General features: G+C 33.7%; 1 protein-coding gene across 1 annotated transcript; it reads right to left on the bottom strand.

Moving 5' to 3' along the window:
- Nucleotides 1–283: 283 nt before the first annotated feature.
- LOC125059492 (probable peroxisomal acyl-coenzyme A oxidase 1) lies at nucleotides 284–19,167 on the bottom strand. Its single transcript, XM_047663920.1, has 13 exons — nucleotides 18,743–19,167; nucleotides 18,189–18,348; nucleotides 17,499–17,667; nucleotides 16,873–16,996; nucleotides 9,209–9,453; nucleotides 8,264–8,424; nucleotides 7,176–7,338; nucleotides 6,252–6,442; nucleotides 3,456–3,608; nucleotides 2,994–3,099; nucleotides 2,160–2,312; nucleotides 633–749; nucleotides 284–562 (listed from the first exon to the last, which is right to left on the bottom strand). The coding sequence occupies exons 1-13, from the start codon at nucleotides 18,864–18,866 to the stop codon at nucleotides 419–421; spliced, it is 2,010 nt and encodes a 669-aa protein (XP_047519876.1). The 5' UTR covers nucleotides 18,867–19,167; the 3' UTR covers nucleotides 284–418.
- Between the last annotated feature and the right edge of the window lie 355 nt (nucleotides 19,168–19,522).

The raw sequence follows: 19,522 nt of genomic DNA, 5'->3' as shown, positions 1-19,522 counted from the left end.
AACAACAATTATATTGATGATTTTGTTGTACTCCAATTATATAATATCAAATTGTTATTGATGTCTCGTAAAAACGTCATAGAGCAGACACATTTTTGTGCTTGGTTTATTTTTAAGGAGTCTTTTACTTGTCTATGTAAAGCATAATTTTTGGCGGGAAATCAATGATATATGTTTGGGGTTTAACGTCAGTTTACATTACTACTACTGTCAATAGTTCAATAAAAGCGCGGGAAACAGGTAGAAATATTACCTAATACCTATTCAGTATTCTATGATAACTGGCAGCTAAGTGTTATTGAAGGGGCTTTTAGGGCATCATAATTAGCAAGGTTTGTAAGAACTTAAACACAATTATTATTTTATCATGTAAAAAGTATCAAATCTACTGTATTTGGGCTGATTATTTCTGGTGCAATCACAGTTTTCCTTGCATCAATGGTTTTAGATATTTGTGAAAACTTTCATTAACCGGTTGAGCGTTAAGTGGGCTCTTCATCGCTTCTTCCATAAGTCGCTCGTACGCTCTACCATCGTACGATCCAAGTGTTGAATTTAAAATCTATGAAAAAAATAGGATTCATAAGCAATTGCCTTTTAAATAATTTAATAAAAGAAAATAAGTATATTACCTCGTCTCTAATATCGAAAGCGTCGACAAGTCCAACGGCATTTGTACGCAATTTGTTCATTGTATTCTCGTACCAGGTCTGCAATTGTCCGATATCGCGCTCCGATATCGATGTGAACTAAAATACAACAACAAACGTTTACACGGCCATGAATTTTTTTTATGGCTCTGGCACGGTTTGTGCATTAGCCAGCGTCAAGTATGAGATTTTTATCATTCGTGCTTTTTGCCTTAGAAATTTGATCATGTCCTCCATCCATGTACGGTTTAGGCACTCGCCCGGTACCGCACAACCCTCCCAAAGGCCAAACCCTTAAATTAAATTAAAACTTGCCCTCGAACCGGGAATCGAACCCGGTACCCCTCACCTAGCTGCCACTTAATAAGACCGCTAGGCTATGAGGCCCCTAATATAACATCTATTCAAAACGATCTGGGATTGGGAATACAAACGATTGTAGTATAGTGCTTTTCATGAAAGAAGTCCCGCGGTGATTTTTGGAACTAAATTTGACAGGTCGGTCGGACATTCGTCGATTTTATCAAGTTCGTTTGTTGTGGTAGATTTATGTGAATTTTTAACTAGCTTAGTGCATTTTAAAGATTGATTACAATGCCAAAAGTTGTAAAAAGTTCGGCTCGAGAAATGATATTAAAGGTGAAAGAGTTCTGTGAAGCGGAACATAAGAATCAAGGTGTTTTAATACCACTAAACAATGTTCAGAAGAGAGTTGGCGCCATAACGGGTACTTTTTAGAGTTGCCATTTAATAATTTTTTGCTGTATTGATGGGACTTTTATGATATAAATTCGTTTTTGCGACAAAATTGAATAAATACATAACGTGATGAAACTAGGTAACTGAAATTATAACATATTCATATTACATAAGCATTATAAACTTAAAGTTACTATTATTTTTAATTGTTCATAATTTAATTGCAGGTGTGTCAGAGAAAACTGTAACAAGAATTACAAACGAAGGTATAATAGCGGCGTGTACTTCGAAAAAAATTGTAACCCAACAATTATGCAATAAGACTCTGAATAAAAAATTGTATTGCTTTTCTTTACCCTATTTTCTCATCTTTTCCCTGTAAGTAGGTAGAACACCGCTAATATAAGTAAATAAAAGTATACTTTTTACATAACAGAAATATTGTTTCATCGAAGTATGCAGAAAATAATATTTGATAAATTACATCTGCTAAATGTAAATAAAATAGGTAATTTTTTTACTCATAAATGGCAACATTACGTTATGCGATTGCAGCGCCGCGTCTGGGGGACTTCTTTCATGAAAAGGACTATAGTTTTAATGTCTCCAGATTAAATATGATTTGAATTTAGAATGGCGAGCTGACGCTAGACTTTGCTAAATCAATAAACGAGTTTGTGGAATTTTATAGAGAAAAAATAATCGTAAGAAAATGCGGTCTGGTCTTTATAATAGTCTATTAAACATGAGAAAAAGCAGTTGTTTAGTTGTTGACGAGTATTTAAATGAATCTTGGTTTTAAAAACTTACCCTAAGCAAATCTCCCAATCTGGCTAACGCCCAGTACACAACGTACAAGTCAACTAGCTGCAATAACACTGTTTTTAACTCAGCCGACACTGTCTTCACTAATTCTTGCGTCTCCTTGTAGTATGTGGATAAGATTATTGCTCGGCAATGCGCCTAAAACATAAATGTACAGTGTAAACTCTTTATAACGAATTTCAAGGGACCGAGCATTTTTCTTCGTTATAGAGAGCCTTCGTTATCCGTAGGGAAGATAAAAAATACGAAATTTAACCAATTAGAATAATTTATATATAATAGATAGGTGACAATGGTGCGTTTAGTAACTGAGACCAAAATTTCCTACAAGCAATGTAATCTAAGAATAACGGCACACGTGTTAATGCAATTAACAATAACAAAGGCGAGAAGGCTATTTATGACCTCAAGCGTCTTTCCCAGAAATTTCGGCACCTCAATAGCTTAGTTGTGTAATCTAATTATAAAAACAATTACACTTAAGTGTTATTGTTTTTATATATTTAGACAAAATATGAAAATATTTCTTCGTCATAGAGAATAGCTGTTGCGTTACAAATAGTGAATTAATTATGGGTTTTGAGTTAAACCAAACAAATTTAACTCTTCTTTTACGTTATGCCGTATAATGCCGTTATAAAGAGTTAGACCTGTATTTCTAAAAGTTCTCTTATGAGACGTAAACTACGCAGGAGAGGGGTGAACTCAAGATCAGGTGCATGGTTCATAGTTTTAAGTGGTTTGGTTGCGTTTTGCGCCAAAACCTGGTTTATAGAACCTACTACGAATAATACTAGAACGTGGGTATATAGTAATCACCTCAGACGCCGATATGAGCTGAACTGAAGTCATATTCCACGCGTCTTCATACGACATGCCACTCTTCTGACGTTTCTCTATCTGAGAGACGCACAAACCGATTTTTCTGTAAATTCAAATAAAATTAGGGTAACATTCAGAAAACTGAGCGTTATGAGTGACTTGTATGAGTTGACAGTTAACGCAAAGACAGATAAATGTTTAAAGTTTAAATAGTCTGTGACATCAAACGTCAAAATTCGTAATTACCACGTGTAGTTTTCCACAGCAAAACTTTGTCTACTACACAAAGTCATTGACAACGGTCATTAAAGGTACACTGCCACAGGGACCAAACTTTTAAAATTTGTTTTGATTTTCTTTTTAATAATTTTTATTATTACTTTGTAGGTTAAGAAAATTGTATTAATTATATTATTATAATTTTAAATTAAACTTAAATTTTTTAATCAAATTACTCACCCCGCAGACACATTGAAGAATCCCTCGACGATTCCTTCGATAGTATTGTCCCAGGGTGGAGAACGACGTCCGTTCCCCACTCGAGAGATGTAGGACACGGTGGGGGTTAAGGTGTTGCCTGAAGATGCTTGTTGCCACGATTTTACTAGGTACCTGGTAACCACAAATTACACATTATATTTTACGAATAACTCTCCAAAAAATCCTAGATATCGCGTATAATGGACGGTAACTTTGTTCAAACTATTGCTTATTTTCATATCGTTTACATTAAATGTAAATTATATTTTATCTCTTAAATATATTATATTATATTTAATATAAATTAAAAACGCATGATCAGATATAAATTAAAATTCTAAACATTAACGGCCAAAATTAATAATGTATCCTCAATCTATGATGATAACCAATCTTGGACTGATTCATATCTAAAGACCGATCTCCAATCTGCATGCCAATAAACATTTCTGCTATCCGATTGTTTATTTGACAAAAGATTGACAGCAATCTTTTGCGTGATCCTTGCCTCTCGACCGCGTTTCGTTCAATGCAATATGTTGTGTTCAAGCATACCAAAATTTGCTGTTTTTGGAACGAAATAAAATAAGTAAGACTTAGGGTCTGTTTCACAATGTATGGATAAAGTAGCAAATAGCTATGCAACGTTTTGTTTGTTTTTTTGTTACGAACAAATAAAGTTACAAAATTCTATAGAAAAACATAGAACCTTAACCTCTTTGATGGTCATTTAATATTACTTGTAACGAAACGGGCTGTCATTTTCATATGGTATTATTGTTTGTTAGGTTATTGAGTATTATAGTACATATAATTACAAATATAAATTTTCTCTGAGTAGTTTGTGTATGTTGTTTTTGTGATTCGAGGTTGGTTCTTTAACCTAAAAAAATGTCTACGCAAAAACGTGAAAGAAGCGTCAATTTCAGCCGGGAAGACGTTGACCTTCTAACTTCGCTTGTTGCTGACCATAAAAATATATTAGAAAATAAAAAGAGTGACTCAGTCACCTGGCAGGAGAAAGAGCAGTGTTGGAAGACGCTGGAGGCGCTGTTTAATAGCACAAGTGGGGTAAACTTTCGCAGTGCTAAAGCTTAAAGAGGGCTACAAGAAAAAAGTCTGCCTTGATACATGCTGAAACGTATCGTACAGGAGGTGGCCCTAGTGCTGCTACTCCTCTTACCCCCTATCGAGGAAAAAGTCAAAGACATGATATTGTTGTCTGTCGAAGGAAATGAAAGTCAATCGAAAGGAAGAGCTTCTAAATAAGAGAAAGCAATGGGCATTTGAAGAGGAAGAAAGAGAGCATAAAAGAGAATTATGGGCCATAGAAAAAAATATATTGTTAAATAAATTAGAAAAATAATAGATTTTGTGCCTGGAGCGAGGATGTATTGTATTAAAAATTTGTATTTTTATTTAAATAAAAGCATTGAAATTTTATTTAATTTATCTCAAAAATGTTGTAATTTATAAAATATTATAGTAATAAAGCAAAATAATCACTTATAAGATTACTTCGCACACTTGCATTTCCCACGTTGTCAATTGCGCTTTGATCAATATCATCAGCTTGTTCATCTACTTGTTGCAGTAGTTCAAAATGTTCATCTCGCATATCAATAGCAATATTGTGCAACACTGCACATGCCACTATCACGGCTTGTACACGAGATACTTGAAGCAAAACCTTTTTTGACAAACCGATTTTGGGGAACCGATTTTTTCCAAACACCATATTATGTCCTTTCCTCCACATTTCTGCTTCGTATTTGAGATTCGTTATAAAGATGTTCTGATGGAGTCTTGAGGTTTTGAAGTGGAGTTAGTAGGTAGTATCTATAGTAACAAATATTTTAAAAAAAGTTACAAAAGTTGATGAAAAGATGAAACCTGCAAGAAGTCATGATAGACATCACTTTGTGTAAAAGTGACTCCAAAGCTTCTTTTGTTAACCTAAATCTAAATGTGAATTCGGCGTCATTCAGGCTCTGGATATAATTAACTCTTGTCTTCTTATGTCTTCGCACAGAAGTACGTTGTCTTCTTCCAGCTTCAGAATTACTATCCCAATCGGATAATTGCATTTAAACTTCCAAATCACTATCACTAGAACTGGAAGATGACGAAGATGAATAAATTTTCCCAATGAATATTAAGTTAGGTCGCAATCCCAATCCCAAATCATACGAGTTTCACCGATAGCAATCCGAGATTGATTTGGCCAATCGAAGCAACTGTCAAAATGGACAGATAGGTTGTTGGCATGTGTAAACATTCATTTTCATACAGAGGGCAATCTTCAATCTCTTATCCGCCCTCTGAACGATTGGTTGAATAATTAGATTGGTATCTCAGTCCATGTATTGAATATTGGCATGCTTTTCTTTAGAAATGGATTGAATTGTCAGTCTATGACAGCTAAAATTGGATTGATATTGCATATTGGTTTTGGCCGTAAGGAATATTATGATAAACATCAATGAATATGTCAAAACAGTGTCACAGATAATCATGTGTTTTATGTCACAAGGTGTTAATAACAGATAAAAATAAAAACTTAATTTTTTATCTTTCTTTTTTCAATATTGCCAGTTAAATTAGTACACCATAATCAGAATAATACAAATTTTACTAAGTAAATAAAACAACTACTTCTAGATTTAAATTATAACACTTCGCCATTAGGTATATGTTTGTTTTCTCTATAAGTCAAATGTTTTTAAAAATATATAAAGTGTATTTCATTATTGGCATAAGTATTCACTATATTACCTAGCAGTTTGCAGCAACAGCACGGTATTCTCTCCCTCATAAGTGCAAGCGGCAGTGACCAGACCATACATAAGCGGCAGATTCGAGGCGAGCATATATCCGTGTCCGCCACACGCTAGACGGCATCGCTCTACGCACTCTGCCGCATCTGCTGTCACTATTGCTTTAAGACAGCAGGATAGAGCATGTAGCTAGAACAAATATAATGATAACTTAGTTTTTTTTTATGGCTCTGGCACGATTTGTGCATTAGCCAGCGTCAAGTATAGGATTTTTAATAATTCGTGCTTGTCTTTAGAAATTCGCCCGTGTCCTCCATGTACGGTTTAGGCACTCGCCCGGTACCGCACAACCCTCCCAAAGGCCGAGAACAAATTTAAATTAATTTAAAACTTGCCCTCGAACCGGGAATAGAACCCGGTAGCCCTCAGCTGCCACTTAATAAGACCGCTAGGCTATGAGGCCCCTAACTTAGTTTTTATAACGACCGTCAAAAGTCTGCTGTCATCGATTGGATCTATGACATGCCGGTGACGTCAGATCTCGTTCAAGATACGTACGGGGGCGCTCATAGAATATACGTTCGTACACAGACTATAATAATAACATTTATACTATTTAAGAAAAATAAAACATAGATTTCTTGTCTCTGTCACTAGGTTGGTATACCATACGTTTTAACATATTATTTCTGACAACATCTAACTGCACATAGGACATTTTATTGTCTTTTATTTTGTAGTTACATATTTTAAGTTTTTAATTATTTTGTTAGTCAGTAATAGTTATTAAGTAGAAAGCTTTTGTTTGCCACTTTATAGACAACCTTTCTTTAAATATAGACTATCGGAAAAAGGAAAACTGTTTATATGGTAACCCTAAAAATAATATATCTGTATTGGTGAAATTATTTAAAATTTTTACCTCAGGCAATCTTTCCATATCTCCACTCTCCATCTCAGAGGTTACGTTATTATACATATTCCATATCCAGTCGGCGTTCGTCTTAAATGCGTGTACAGACGCAATACCCACCAACAACTTATGCTGCTGTGTTAGATAGTCTAGGATCTGTGGTTCGGGTTCACTGAAAAAAATTGTATTGTGACAATCAAAACTAGGTCGGTTGCGTACCCATTGGTCTGATCAAAGACAATATTAGGCAAGACGTAGTATCGTTAAGTGCATTACAAGTCAATTACGACCCTTAGGAACTCTAAGTTGTGTCATAAAAAACAATTGTAAAAAGAATTGCAGGATTCTTACATATGGCAACACTGGATAAGGCTTGCTATAATTACGTAATGCACAGATTATAACGTCTAAGTAAAATTGTTACGAACTTCTATTGACCTAGTTTATGGGCTTTTATATCAGAATTATTATTTTGCTGAATTCAGTGGTTTAAGTAAGTATTTTCCAATGAGATATGTATATTAGAATATATAATATTTTATACCTAAACAGTTTAGAGAATATCCAGTTATATACAGTAATCGTGTCCCTCTACTATTTAGATTTTTAACTGTTACATTTAATTAAATTATTATTACTTATTTTATCTACATCAGTAATAGAGGGACCTAAGACTATCTAACCTTTAAATATTATAATAAAAAAAATTGACGACTCATTGGTCTAGTGGGTACCCCTGACTGCGAATCCATGGGTCCCGGGTTCGATCCCCGGCTGAGACGACCATCGATGTGATGAGCATTTGGTGTTGTGCTTAGGTCTTGGGTGTTTAAATATGTATTTATACTTCTATCTATCTATAATATGTACGTATATCCGTTGCCTAGTACCCATAACACAAGCTTCACCAGCTTAGCATGGGACTAGGTCAATAGGTGTGAATTGTCTTTAAAAAAAAAAAACAATCGAAGAAACGTTAAATATGGTTGGTTTCAAAGTACAAGTCGAGTCTTATATAAAACCATTATAAAAAGTAAAAAGATTATTATTTTGAACCTTAGAGCAAAACACATAAAGGTTAAAAATATTTGACTCACTTTGGTTTAGGCTGCGATTGTCTCCTAATAGCTGAGTACCTGGTTGCTATGGTAACCGCCTTTGCAATATAATTGCACATGTCATTCACCAACATGACTCGTACGAACATCATTGTGCCGTAAGTTAATTTCGAACTGGGTGCGTTCACGTACGTGCCGTCCTTGAAAAAATAATTACTAATTGTAACCCACATATGCATAAAATATTTGTATTCTCATGGTAATTATAAAATTGTAAATTTTGGCAGCCATTAATTTTTTACGTGTTAATTATAGTTATTAAATTTCAAGAATCGTTTTATCTCAGAAGCGGTAGCTAGCTAGCTACAATTTTTGTCTGAGGTAATTTACGATAAAATTTGCCGTTTTTAAGAAAATCGCGAAAAACCCATTTTTTGACCTTTGACCTTGAATAAATTTTTCTCCATGGGTCGTAATGAGGGGGAATTTTGAAAAGTTGTTTGAATTGTGATTTGAACAAGTTTACTCAGTTTCAGCTTGATGGTAATTCTCGTAGCAATGTGTAGATTGGCCGGATATTATTTTTCGACCAAGAATAGTCTCCGACCAAATTAAAATACAAGATAGTATTAGGATTTGACTGGCGAAGGCACGATTCGTCATAAATCAGTGACCATTTTGTGTCACGTGATCGACGTATAAAAATAAATATTTTTAATTATAGATACATTAATGATTTATACTGATTTCTCTCAATAACACTTTTATCATACTGTCAATTAGCCCATTCTTATTAGCTACACGTAATTTCATTTATTGACAAAAATTATATACTTTTTTGTTAAGTATCAAGATGATTACTGTCGTACTATAATGACGTAACAATATTGTCAACATGGCACAAAAGGTAATTTAGCACTGCACCTAAAATCCCCCGACGCCATTTTCCCGCTATCTCCTAAATGTGAATGTAATAAAACCTACCTCTAAAACCTTAGAATTCTTCATCAACATATAATCTCTTGGTATCCTGACATGTTCGAACCCCAAAAACCCATTATTCGTGCCGTTCATGCCAAGTTTTGCACCAATCTCCCCGACCTTAATACCAGGTAGTGGCATGTGCGTTTCTTCATCTCTCAGTTGTACTATGAACGGATGAATGCCATGACATTTGCCCTGTGTGTATAACTGCGCCATTACGATGCAGTAATTTGCCGTGTGGGCCACTGGAAAAGGTAAACAAGATTTTAATGAAATAAGACTTCGCCTATATACGTATGTAACTAAATATTTGATAAAGCAAGTTTTTAAATTAAGAAAATTAAGTATTTATTAAATAAAATAGACAACACTAGATGGTTCGCAAATATCTTTACATGAATAATCATAATGTCATAATTATATGTACCTAACGAGAATATAAGTGCGTGCTCCTATTTCACCATGCCTCCTGCTGATAGAGGACAAATCTTTGTTTTTAATTTATTATTATTTATTACTTAAGATGTCATGTGGAACATGGTGTAATTGTTGCAGCTCCTTACAAACATTGTGTAAAACAAAAACTTGGCAATTAAAAAGAGTGGCGGAGAGTTTATCGCCAGTTCTCGTCCGTTCTACGCCCTTGATTTGAGAACTGGCAGTAAATGTAAGGGGTGTCTCAGTAAGAGTGCACTTTTTCATTTTTAAATAAAAACAAGTATTTTATGACAGAGTTCTGATATTTTTATTGTATTGTAAAGAAGACATGTTCCGCTTAAGTATGGAATAAAATATCCGGAAAATGACCTCCACGGCTCCGATGGCAGGCCATTACACTTTTCATGAAATTTTCCATGACTTTTTCACAGAGATGTGGCTGTATCTCACCGATGACGCGTTGGATTTTCGATTTGAGCTCAGGAATGGTTTCGGGTTTATTCACACAAACTCGAGATTTCACAAAACCCTAAAGAAAAAATCGCACGGCGTTAAATCGCACGATCTTGGTGGCCAGTTGACATCAGGATTTCGTGAGATAATGTGTTCTGTTTATCGGAGAAAATGACTTTTTTCGAAAAATTGGCATCGACTTCCCTTTGCTCCATTACTCATTGAGCAAATTGCCGGTGCCTTCCTTGGTCTGCTGGTTTGAGCTCCTGAGTTAACTGAATCTTGTACGCATGAAGGTCTTAAGTCAAAATTTGCTAAGTCGAATTGATGTTTTCGGGTATTCGACGACACTCTCGTTTACAGCAGCAATGTTTTCAAGGGACCGACCGGTACGTTGACGCAAAGGATTCTTATTATCCATAATTAATTGACCCAGTTTCTTCAAATTTTTTGACCACTCTTCGACTGGTTGACACATTAGGTGCACTTTCTCGGCTGAAAATTTGGTGAAGTTTGCGAGCGTTTTCAGCGTTACTTTTGTAATGAGTTTTCACAATTATAACGAGTTGTTCTTTCGAAAAGCGCTCCATTTTTAATAATCGGAATAAACAGAGGTGACACCTGTCAAATTTCAGAGTTGCCACTTGCAGGAAAACCAAAAATATTACAATTTTAAAAAGTGCACTCTTACTGAGACACCCTATAGTATTAGAAGCATTAATTGTATATTTCTTTTTTGACGTTCATATGTGAACATTGTGTTACCTATATGAATAAATGATTTTTGATTTGATTTAATACTAACAGTTAGGATATTTATAATTGTTGTCAAAACTTATGATCTAAAAACTCTCCCACATAAAAGCACCTAGCCCTTTCAAATTTAATCAAATTCCCAATGAAAGCGTTACACGGCAGTGATCTGTAACTACTGGGAAGGTGGTTAAATACTAGTATTGTCTTTGATTGACATAACTTTTATACATTTAAATAAAAAACTTTTTTTTTGAACGGATTGAAGTTATGTATTATTATAAATTTACAACTATTTAAACATAAATACTAATAGAAATGGTGTAAAAATTACATTAAATACATGGTACAACAGCCGGCACTCACAGCCGTGTTCGATTCTTCGGTACAGGCAAGTTTCTTTAAATGTTTTGAATAATTTTGGATATTTTTTTACAGTCATGTTTGCTTCTTGGTATATAACGAGGCTTTAAAACATTTCCTCTTCGAATATAATGAAGTATAGGTATGTTAACTAAAGCTGGCGGCTTCAACACATTTACACTTTGTGCTTGTGTAGTGTCTGTGAATAAGCGCGAGACGTGATGTCAAACTGAAATACAATCATAAATACATCATGAATAGACTGTCCGTCGTGTATGAGTGGACTAAAATATATAGCATGACAAAAAAAACATATTTTGAAACATACTGTATGTGAAATTGCATTAATGTGAGTACTGTGAACCCGCCAGCTTTCGATAACCGACCTATAATAAGTTGAATATACCGTGAAATATAAACTATCGTTTCAAGACCGTGGAATAAATTCTTTTCCAAGACATAGTTTCTAGTACAACCTACTAATATAGGTTATCAATTTAAGATTACTCTGTGGAAATGCTTTAGTACGTAGTTTGTCAGGCTGTTAAGGAAAAGTTTTATGTTCGATTTTTTAAATAAAATATATTGTCACGTTTGAGCAATTAATGTGTGCAATACGTATATGTATTTATTTCGATAATACCAATATGTGCATGAAATAACTTGTTAAGAATGTGAAATGTTATATACATACTAGCTGATCCAGCAAACGTCGTTTTGCCATGTATATCATTTATAATAAAAAAATAGGGGTTGATCGTAGAGGGGTGAAAGTTAGGAGTTGTATGTATTTTTTATTGCTGTATCATAAAAAAATAGAAATTAAAAATTTTGTCTAAAAAATAAAAAAATAAATTTAGGGGTTGACTACCCCTAACATTTAGGGGGATGAAAAATAGATGTTGGCCGATTCTCATAGATATCGGATAAGCACAAAAAATTTCATTAAAATCGGTCAAGCCGTTTCGGAGGAGTATGGCAACGAAAACTGTGACACGAGAATTTTATATATTAGATTGAAAACAGTGTAATTGTCGAACGGAAAACCGAGGAAACCGGAATTTCCTCACGTTTTACTTCACCGTACGGGCGTGTGTTATATATGTTAACGTAAAATTGTAAACACCGTTAGATTGTAATCTATCTCGCGAGATTATAAACTGTCGAAAGATTGTGAACCTCAGCGTACTGCTTACAATTTAACGTATTATTATTCGGTAGATTGTACTACACTAACTTAGTTATCATTCAAACTTCTTTGGTCAATTACAGATTAATTTTACTTCCAACAATTTCATATAACTACCGAATAATAATACGTTAATTTGTAAGCAGTTCGTTGAGGTTCACAATCTTTCGACAGTTTACAATCTCGCGAGATAGATTACAATCTAACGGTGTTTACAATTTTACGTTAACATATACGCACCATAGACAAAGTCCATACTAAATTCTAACCTAACAAATCTTTGTGTCAAGTTGATATAATTATCAGGATCCCAATCCCGTCCGGGGTAGAACTTGTTGATTAACAGATTCGATCATTATTATAGGTTATTAAACTCCTTAAATATTGTTTAAATGCCAAAAATCAACAGAAACACAATAATTGAACATTTATTATTTAACCTTCAATTATTAATGTATGTTAACAAGTTAAATTATCTTAAGTCTAAATTTTTTTGTAACAAACTGGTTTCTGTACACATCCCATAATATACGTACGTATACATAATATTTTTTTAGTTTAACATAATTACTCATCCGTCTCTTTTATTTACAGCGCAAATACATTTTGACAGAAAGAGATGAAGTATTACTGTCCTTAAAAAGCGTGCTTTTTTTTCCTTTTTATAAATGTGGAGATCATTTTAATCCATTATTTTATAATCTAGTGGCGACCGTATACGGCCATAGATTTTTTATTTGATAATTTAATTTTTTATACAACTAAGATGTCGTCAAAGTTTGTATTTTAAATTGCCGGTTTAAACACGGTGTTTGCTTTGATAATATCTAGATATATATAGATCCATTGATTTTCGTACAACCTCTGGGTATAGTACCTAACAAAAAATACCTAGAATATACAAAAAAAAATTTAATCACAGATAAAATTAGATAATTTAAAGCGTTTTATCTTCATAGACAAAGTCTATGGAAAGTCCTAATTATTTTAGCTTTAAATGTAATTACTAATCGATTGTGATTTATCTGTTATGCAAGGTTAGATAAAATATTCAATTGATAAAATTATTTTGAAATAATTAATCTATGATAATAAAATACATTTCTCGAAAAATAAGGTAAAAAATCATTTTTACAACTATTTAAACGAAATACAAGAATTTATAATGCCATGTCATTTTCTGCATGGACTTTAAAACAACAGCTAGTAACAAAAAATTACGCGACCGTATCCACGTATGCAAAACCTTGAACTTAGCATTGACTCATATTGACTGGCAAACTGTTCTTTGTACAGGCCGATTTACATTATCTTAAGGCCGATTTACATTATCTTACTGTTTAGGAGAGTGCTTTAGTACAACTTGAAAGGCAAGTTCTTTAGCGTAGCGTTTACTAAAGCAAGTAGCGTTTACATGTTTCAACTAAAGTACTATCCTAAAGCACTCTCCTAAACACTAAGATAATGTAAATCGGCCTTTAGTGTTTAGGAGAGTGCTTTAGTACAACTTGAAAGGCAAGTTCTTTAGCGTAGCGTTTACTAAAGCAAGTAGCGTTTACATGTTTCAAGTAAAGTACTATCCTAAAGCACTCTCCTAAACACTAAGATAATGTAAATCGGCCCTACTTTTATGCAGTGATGTTAACTCCCCAACCAACTTCAAATGCCCCTAAGAATCTATTAAAAACCTCTACTGTTGTACGCTCAGTTTGAGAGGTAATTTCAAATATACATTAAAAATGCATTCAAGTACTATAAAATAGCAGTTATTTCGATCTTGGATTATAGCTTTTTCATATTTCATTTATAGTCACGCTTGAAGTTTATATTTGATTAGATTCGAGGCGTAATATAGAGTGTATCGTGCGAATAAAAAAATCTTGAATAAAGTTCCCCCTGATTGATTCGCCCTAAATTAGGGAAGAAAAGCCCAAAGTTGGTATTGTACCTTATTTGGTATTGGTATGTCCTTATAAGGTACTGAGTATTGTAATGGAACGAGGCTCTTTAGGGCACGACTATTTGATATGTGTGTTGGTACAATACTAAAACTATATTAAAACATTGATGCATTTATATTAATCATGTAGGCACAGTATCACTGTCCTTATGAGTTTAATTATGTCAATATTAAGAACTGTTCTAGGATATATCGTAAGGGAGCGTTCAAGTATTACGTAACGTATTTTTTTCCTTTTGTAAAACGTTACGATGCGGGGCGGGGATTAAATTACGCGTTATTGTTAATATTATTTTCGACTTACACAACATAATAGTAACTAAAGAGTCACTAGGTGGTCACGAAACGCTTTACTATACTTGGGTACAGTACTGCACTTGGGTACTGAATAACGTTACGGCGAGATACATGGGGGGGGGGGGGGGGAATAATCTCCAAAAATTGCGTTACGTAATACTTGAACGCTCCCTAAACGGTGCTTAGTAAAGAAAACACATTTTGATACGGCGAAGATAAGAGTATAAAATTAAAGCTACCTCTGAAGCCGAAAAATATATGAGAGCTTCAGCTATATTCTGCATAAGTTACTAGGACTATCCAATACTTTAGGATGTAGTCTGACTTTGCGCTAAGTCTGCTTCCCGTACGCCTAAAATACTTTAGATTTTCACGTTTTTCTTTTATATTACAAGAGGCAAACGGGCAGGAGGCTCACCAGATGTTAAGTGATACCACCACCCATGGAACTCACACTGCCAGAAGGCTCGCAAGCGCACTGCCGGCCTTTCAAAAATTGTTACGCACTTTTCTTGAAGGATTTAAGTCGAATTGGTTCGGAAATACTTCAGTGGGCAGCTGGCTCCACATAGTGGTGGTGCGCGGCAAAAATTGCAAAAATTGCTCAGTTATGGAACGACGGACGCCGAGGTGGTACGAATGGTATTTTGTATTCCGATGATGAAACTCAGCTGCAGGTATTAGTCCGAACAACATCTCTCAACACTCTCCATCGTAAATGCGGTAGAAAATGCAGAGAGATCTCTATGCAACGCCGAGATCAGCAGCGCTCGGAAAGTGACTGGTCGTTGACGATTCGAATCGCTCTTCGTTGCTCTAAATTTTGGAATCACATCCCAAATGCATAATAGACGGTAGCTAATTTGATTAAAACTTAGGTCATAAATCCAAAAACAACAATAAAATACCAATTGAACAACAAGGGCATTAACTTTGATAAGTTATCACGGTTCCGGCAAACATATTTAATAGATAGTTTTTATCAATCACACAAAATAATTAAAATATATGTTTCTTATTATTTGAAAAACAAATCTTTAATTCTTGTGTGTACGTGCATCACATTAAGACTAGCTGGAAGTTAATGTGATATTGAGCGCGACTTACTGCTAAGTGTAACTCCCGTATGTCAAAAACGTATTAAATTTTGACTAAGGAGTAAGTTCGCGCTAACGCTCGTTTCCCTTAAAATTAAAGTTCATTTTTTCAAAGAGGGGAAATCCTTTATGGCTTTCTTTGCTGGGACCGTGAAATGGCGCAGGGAGTGGAACTGAGGCCCCGATACAGTGTTGCCAGATGGTCTCTCTGGTAAAAATTTTGTAGCGTACTGATTTATTTTAACACTTTATAACCAAATTGTTTCTCTCAAGATACAATTATATTTGAAAGAACATATATTTGTAAAAGTTAGACATATGCACTATCAATACTAAATATTTACAACCTTAACATATAACACTACAATATTTATAATTGAGTCATACATAATTTATATATCGTAATTATTACAGCGTATTTAGCACGCGCAATGTAAAGACACAACAAAGGTTAAAGGGCCTGGTTAAATTAGTTCTGCTCCTAGTACCAATCTTGAACACAAACAAGTTTCCTCGTCCATAAAAAATAAGAGGCGGCAATGTCATGCCATACTTTTCCGGTGTGACTTACATACAGCCCGGCATACCGACGCGAATGCATGAAATAAAAAATAAGTAGATCTATCTTTCATACATCTGAGTGATACGGGATGTCCACCTCAATTTTTTTTTATTTTTTTTTATTATGTCACATAAAAGATACATACGACCCTAAATTTTCACCTCTCTACGATCAACCCCTATTTTTTAGTATAGTAGATAGTTATTTTTATTCAACTAATAAAATGTTTCCTAGAAATAATATACATGGCAAAACAACGTTTGCCGGGTCAGCTAGTAATAGTATAAATTTGTTTAAAATATAATCCGGTTATAATTTCAAAATACGAACCAGCAATATTAAAATTTTGTCATAATGCACTTCTGGTACTTTACTCTCTGTAGGTGTTTCTTTTTTTATTGTTCCACATTAGGGTTGCCTGGAAGAATTCGCTTGTTAGCGATAAGGCCGCCCGTTGTCTAATAACTTATGTAACCAGCTTTTTTGTTTTTTTATATGTATGATTTTGTATTATGGTAACGGAAGTGTAAATAAATAAATAAAAATACTCACATCCTCCAGGCCACCACTTGTACGAGGTGAGTGTGGGTGAGTTGAGAACAAACTCTTTGGTGGATGGATCGTACGTAGCTGTCGTTTCCAACCCACGGATGAATGTACCGTGGCCCAACTCGGTCTATAATAAGTTAAGTCTCTCAAAAACTATTTTTGAACTGTTACTCATATAATTAATATTGATTTTTCGCTCTGCAAAATCATATTGCGCGGACAAGAGTACTAACTTAATAATACAAAATGTATTATGAACATAAGTATGAGAAACATATGAACTAATATTTTTGGTCTTTTATACATAAAGAAGAAACAGAAGAAAGTGAATATTTTAACAAGTTGTTATAGTAATTATTGTTTCGGTGCGGCTTGTTTTTAAACAAATCAAATCATCTACTATGCGGAACCAGCTGCCCACTGAAGAAAAGAGCGTACCAATTCTTCAAAGGCCGGCAACGCACTCGCGAGCCCTCTGGCATTGAGAGTGGCCATGGGCGGCGGTATCACTTAACATCAGGTTAGCCTCTGCCCGTTTGTCCCCTGTTCTATAAAAAAAATCTAGCCATGTTGGTATTTACAAAATAAATATCTATGGGACTGAGTCGAGTAACTTCAAATCATAGTACCTGGGCATAGGTTCCAATAATGCTGAGGTTGAAGGCCCTTCCAATCCAATATGCTTGCTGTTCCACAGTTCCTTGACCCATAACAGTGGGTATAAACATGACATAATGCAATGTGATAGGGTTGCCATCGCCCAGAATAGCTGAACCTAGAGACCCACCCAGAAGAGCCCTACAAAACATATTTAAATAAAAAAAAATCCTTTAAATAAACATCATGTTTGACTAATTTAAAATTAGAACAGTTACAGTATGTACAGGCAAGCGTACACCCACATGTTTTAATAATTTGTATAGTTAAAACAATTCCTAACAATAATTAATATTGTAATAGTAATATCTACCTGTATAAAATAAATAATCAAACTGTAAGTTGTGATCGTAAATAATTATGTAAAGTTTTTATATTAAATACATTAACTGTATTATTTATAACTTTTATTATGTACTTTTTGTACTGTATAAACAATTGCTATGTTAATTATACTTGCAAAATTTATTGTAAGTTTCAAGAAGTTTTAATTTAAAACATTCACACGTCTAATGCCTCCATAACCGACTATTATGTTGGGCTTGTATACTTTCTACATGAAGTTTTTTTTGTTTACTTGTAACAAAAGTATCTAATTAAGCTATGGAGACACGTAGGTTTAAAATAGTCACAATGGTATTTATTTTATACATATAACTCACTGATAATTTTCCATTCCTGCATTTTCCTCTTCCTGTAACTTTCTAATCATTTGAAACATTGCACATGCTTTCTTGACAGCAGCTTCATATTTCTCTTTGTGACTCAAGTATATGGCTGGTACATCAGTTGTGTTGTACAACTGTTTTAGTACTGTGTCCTCTAAAAATTTCATAATGTAAAAAAAATATCTATCTTTAATTGATTTATACATATAAGCTCTTTCTTACTAAACTATTCATACAAATCTATCATAAATTACTTATTTGTCTTTTAATGAACTATTTTTAAATATTAAAATGTACTACAGAAAAATAAACAACTCTTATTTCTGAGTAAAATTAGCCATAGATAGACAGACATTTAGGAGTGATTGCACTTTATACTGATAACATAATGATCTCTGTACCTAATACTCAAACCTTTGTGATTTCATATATTTAATAAAACATTCTTGTATAATAAAATAAAAATGCAAAGTTTTAGTCACAAACATAATTACTGTGCACACAAATCTCTGTTCACTAATAAAATCTTCAGTAAAAAACCTAATTACCTCGCAATTTTCTCTCAGCAGTCTTTTGAGCACCTCCATCCAAAATGTTTGTTAACTCCGTTATATTGAACGTGCAATTATCTCTTTCTCTTTGTAAATCTGTATTCACTTTTGTCACATGCATTTTGGCGAATTGACGAAGGTATAACTTATAAAACTAATTAATGGTTACGTACTTCGCAATAGTTATTGCGAAATTGTAAAAAGTTATGAAAGTGACGTTACAACGTAAATCCACGCTCCACACGCGACGACTACCAAGTCGAAACTGGTTATAAGAAAATAAGATTGGCAAAAGCGAAGTCTTATCTGATGACTTGGACGTAAAATGTGAAATAATACTAGAACATTATGTTTCCACCTAGATTATTATAAAGTTCTTGCAATTCTATTATTTATAGAGAAAAAAAATAGTATTTAATTATACATTATTATATTTGTATCAGTTTCACTGTTGGATACTTATTGGAATTGGAATAATATTTTATATAATAATGTAACAATAATTAATATAAGAGTTAAGTTAAAACATTTTTATTGAAACACCTTTTAAGTGTTATTTATGATTAATATTTAATAAATTGTGTCTTATGACTTTATGAGACAATGATTGTTTTTTTACTTATTTGTATTTTGTGAGACATCAGACAATGAGTTTACGTATTTACTCATTAGAGTCATTACTGTTTACACTTTTTGACTTTTATCAATTGCCATTCAATGTCAAACAGTAACTTATAAAATGGTTCAAAGTTGACAATGACAACTATGTTCAAGTAC

This window comes from Pieris napi, chromosome 20, assembly GCF_905475465.1.
Source record: "Pieris napi chromosome 20, ilPieNapi1.2, whole genome shotgun sequence".
NCBI classification, from domain to species: domain Eukaryota; kingdom Metazoa; phylum Arthropoda; class Insecta; order Lepidoptera; family Pieridae; genus Pieris; species Pieris napi.
Note: the sequence above shows the minus strand (reverse complement) of the source record. Positions and strands in the feature narration are given on the sequence as shown.

Bases quoted from the DNA above. Each gene is read 5' to 3' on its own strand.
- LOC125059492 (XM_047663920.1), bottom strand. From the start codon at position 18,866: ATGCATGTGACAAAAGTGAATACAGATTTACAAAGAGAAAGAGATAAT. The intron at 6,443-7,175 runs GTAAAAATTTTA...TATTTGTTCTAG, and splicing joins ATATGGAAAGATTGCCTGAG to CTACATGCTCTATCCTGCTG. The intron at 750-2,159 runs GTAAGTTTTTAA...GTTGTATTTTAG, and splicing joins GATTGGGAGATTTGCTTAGG to TTCACATCGATATCGGAGCG.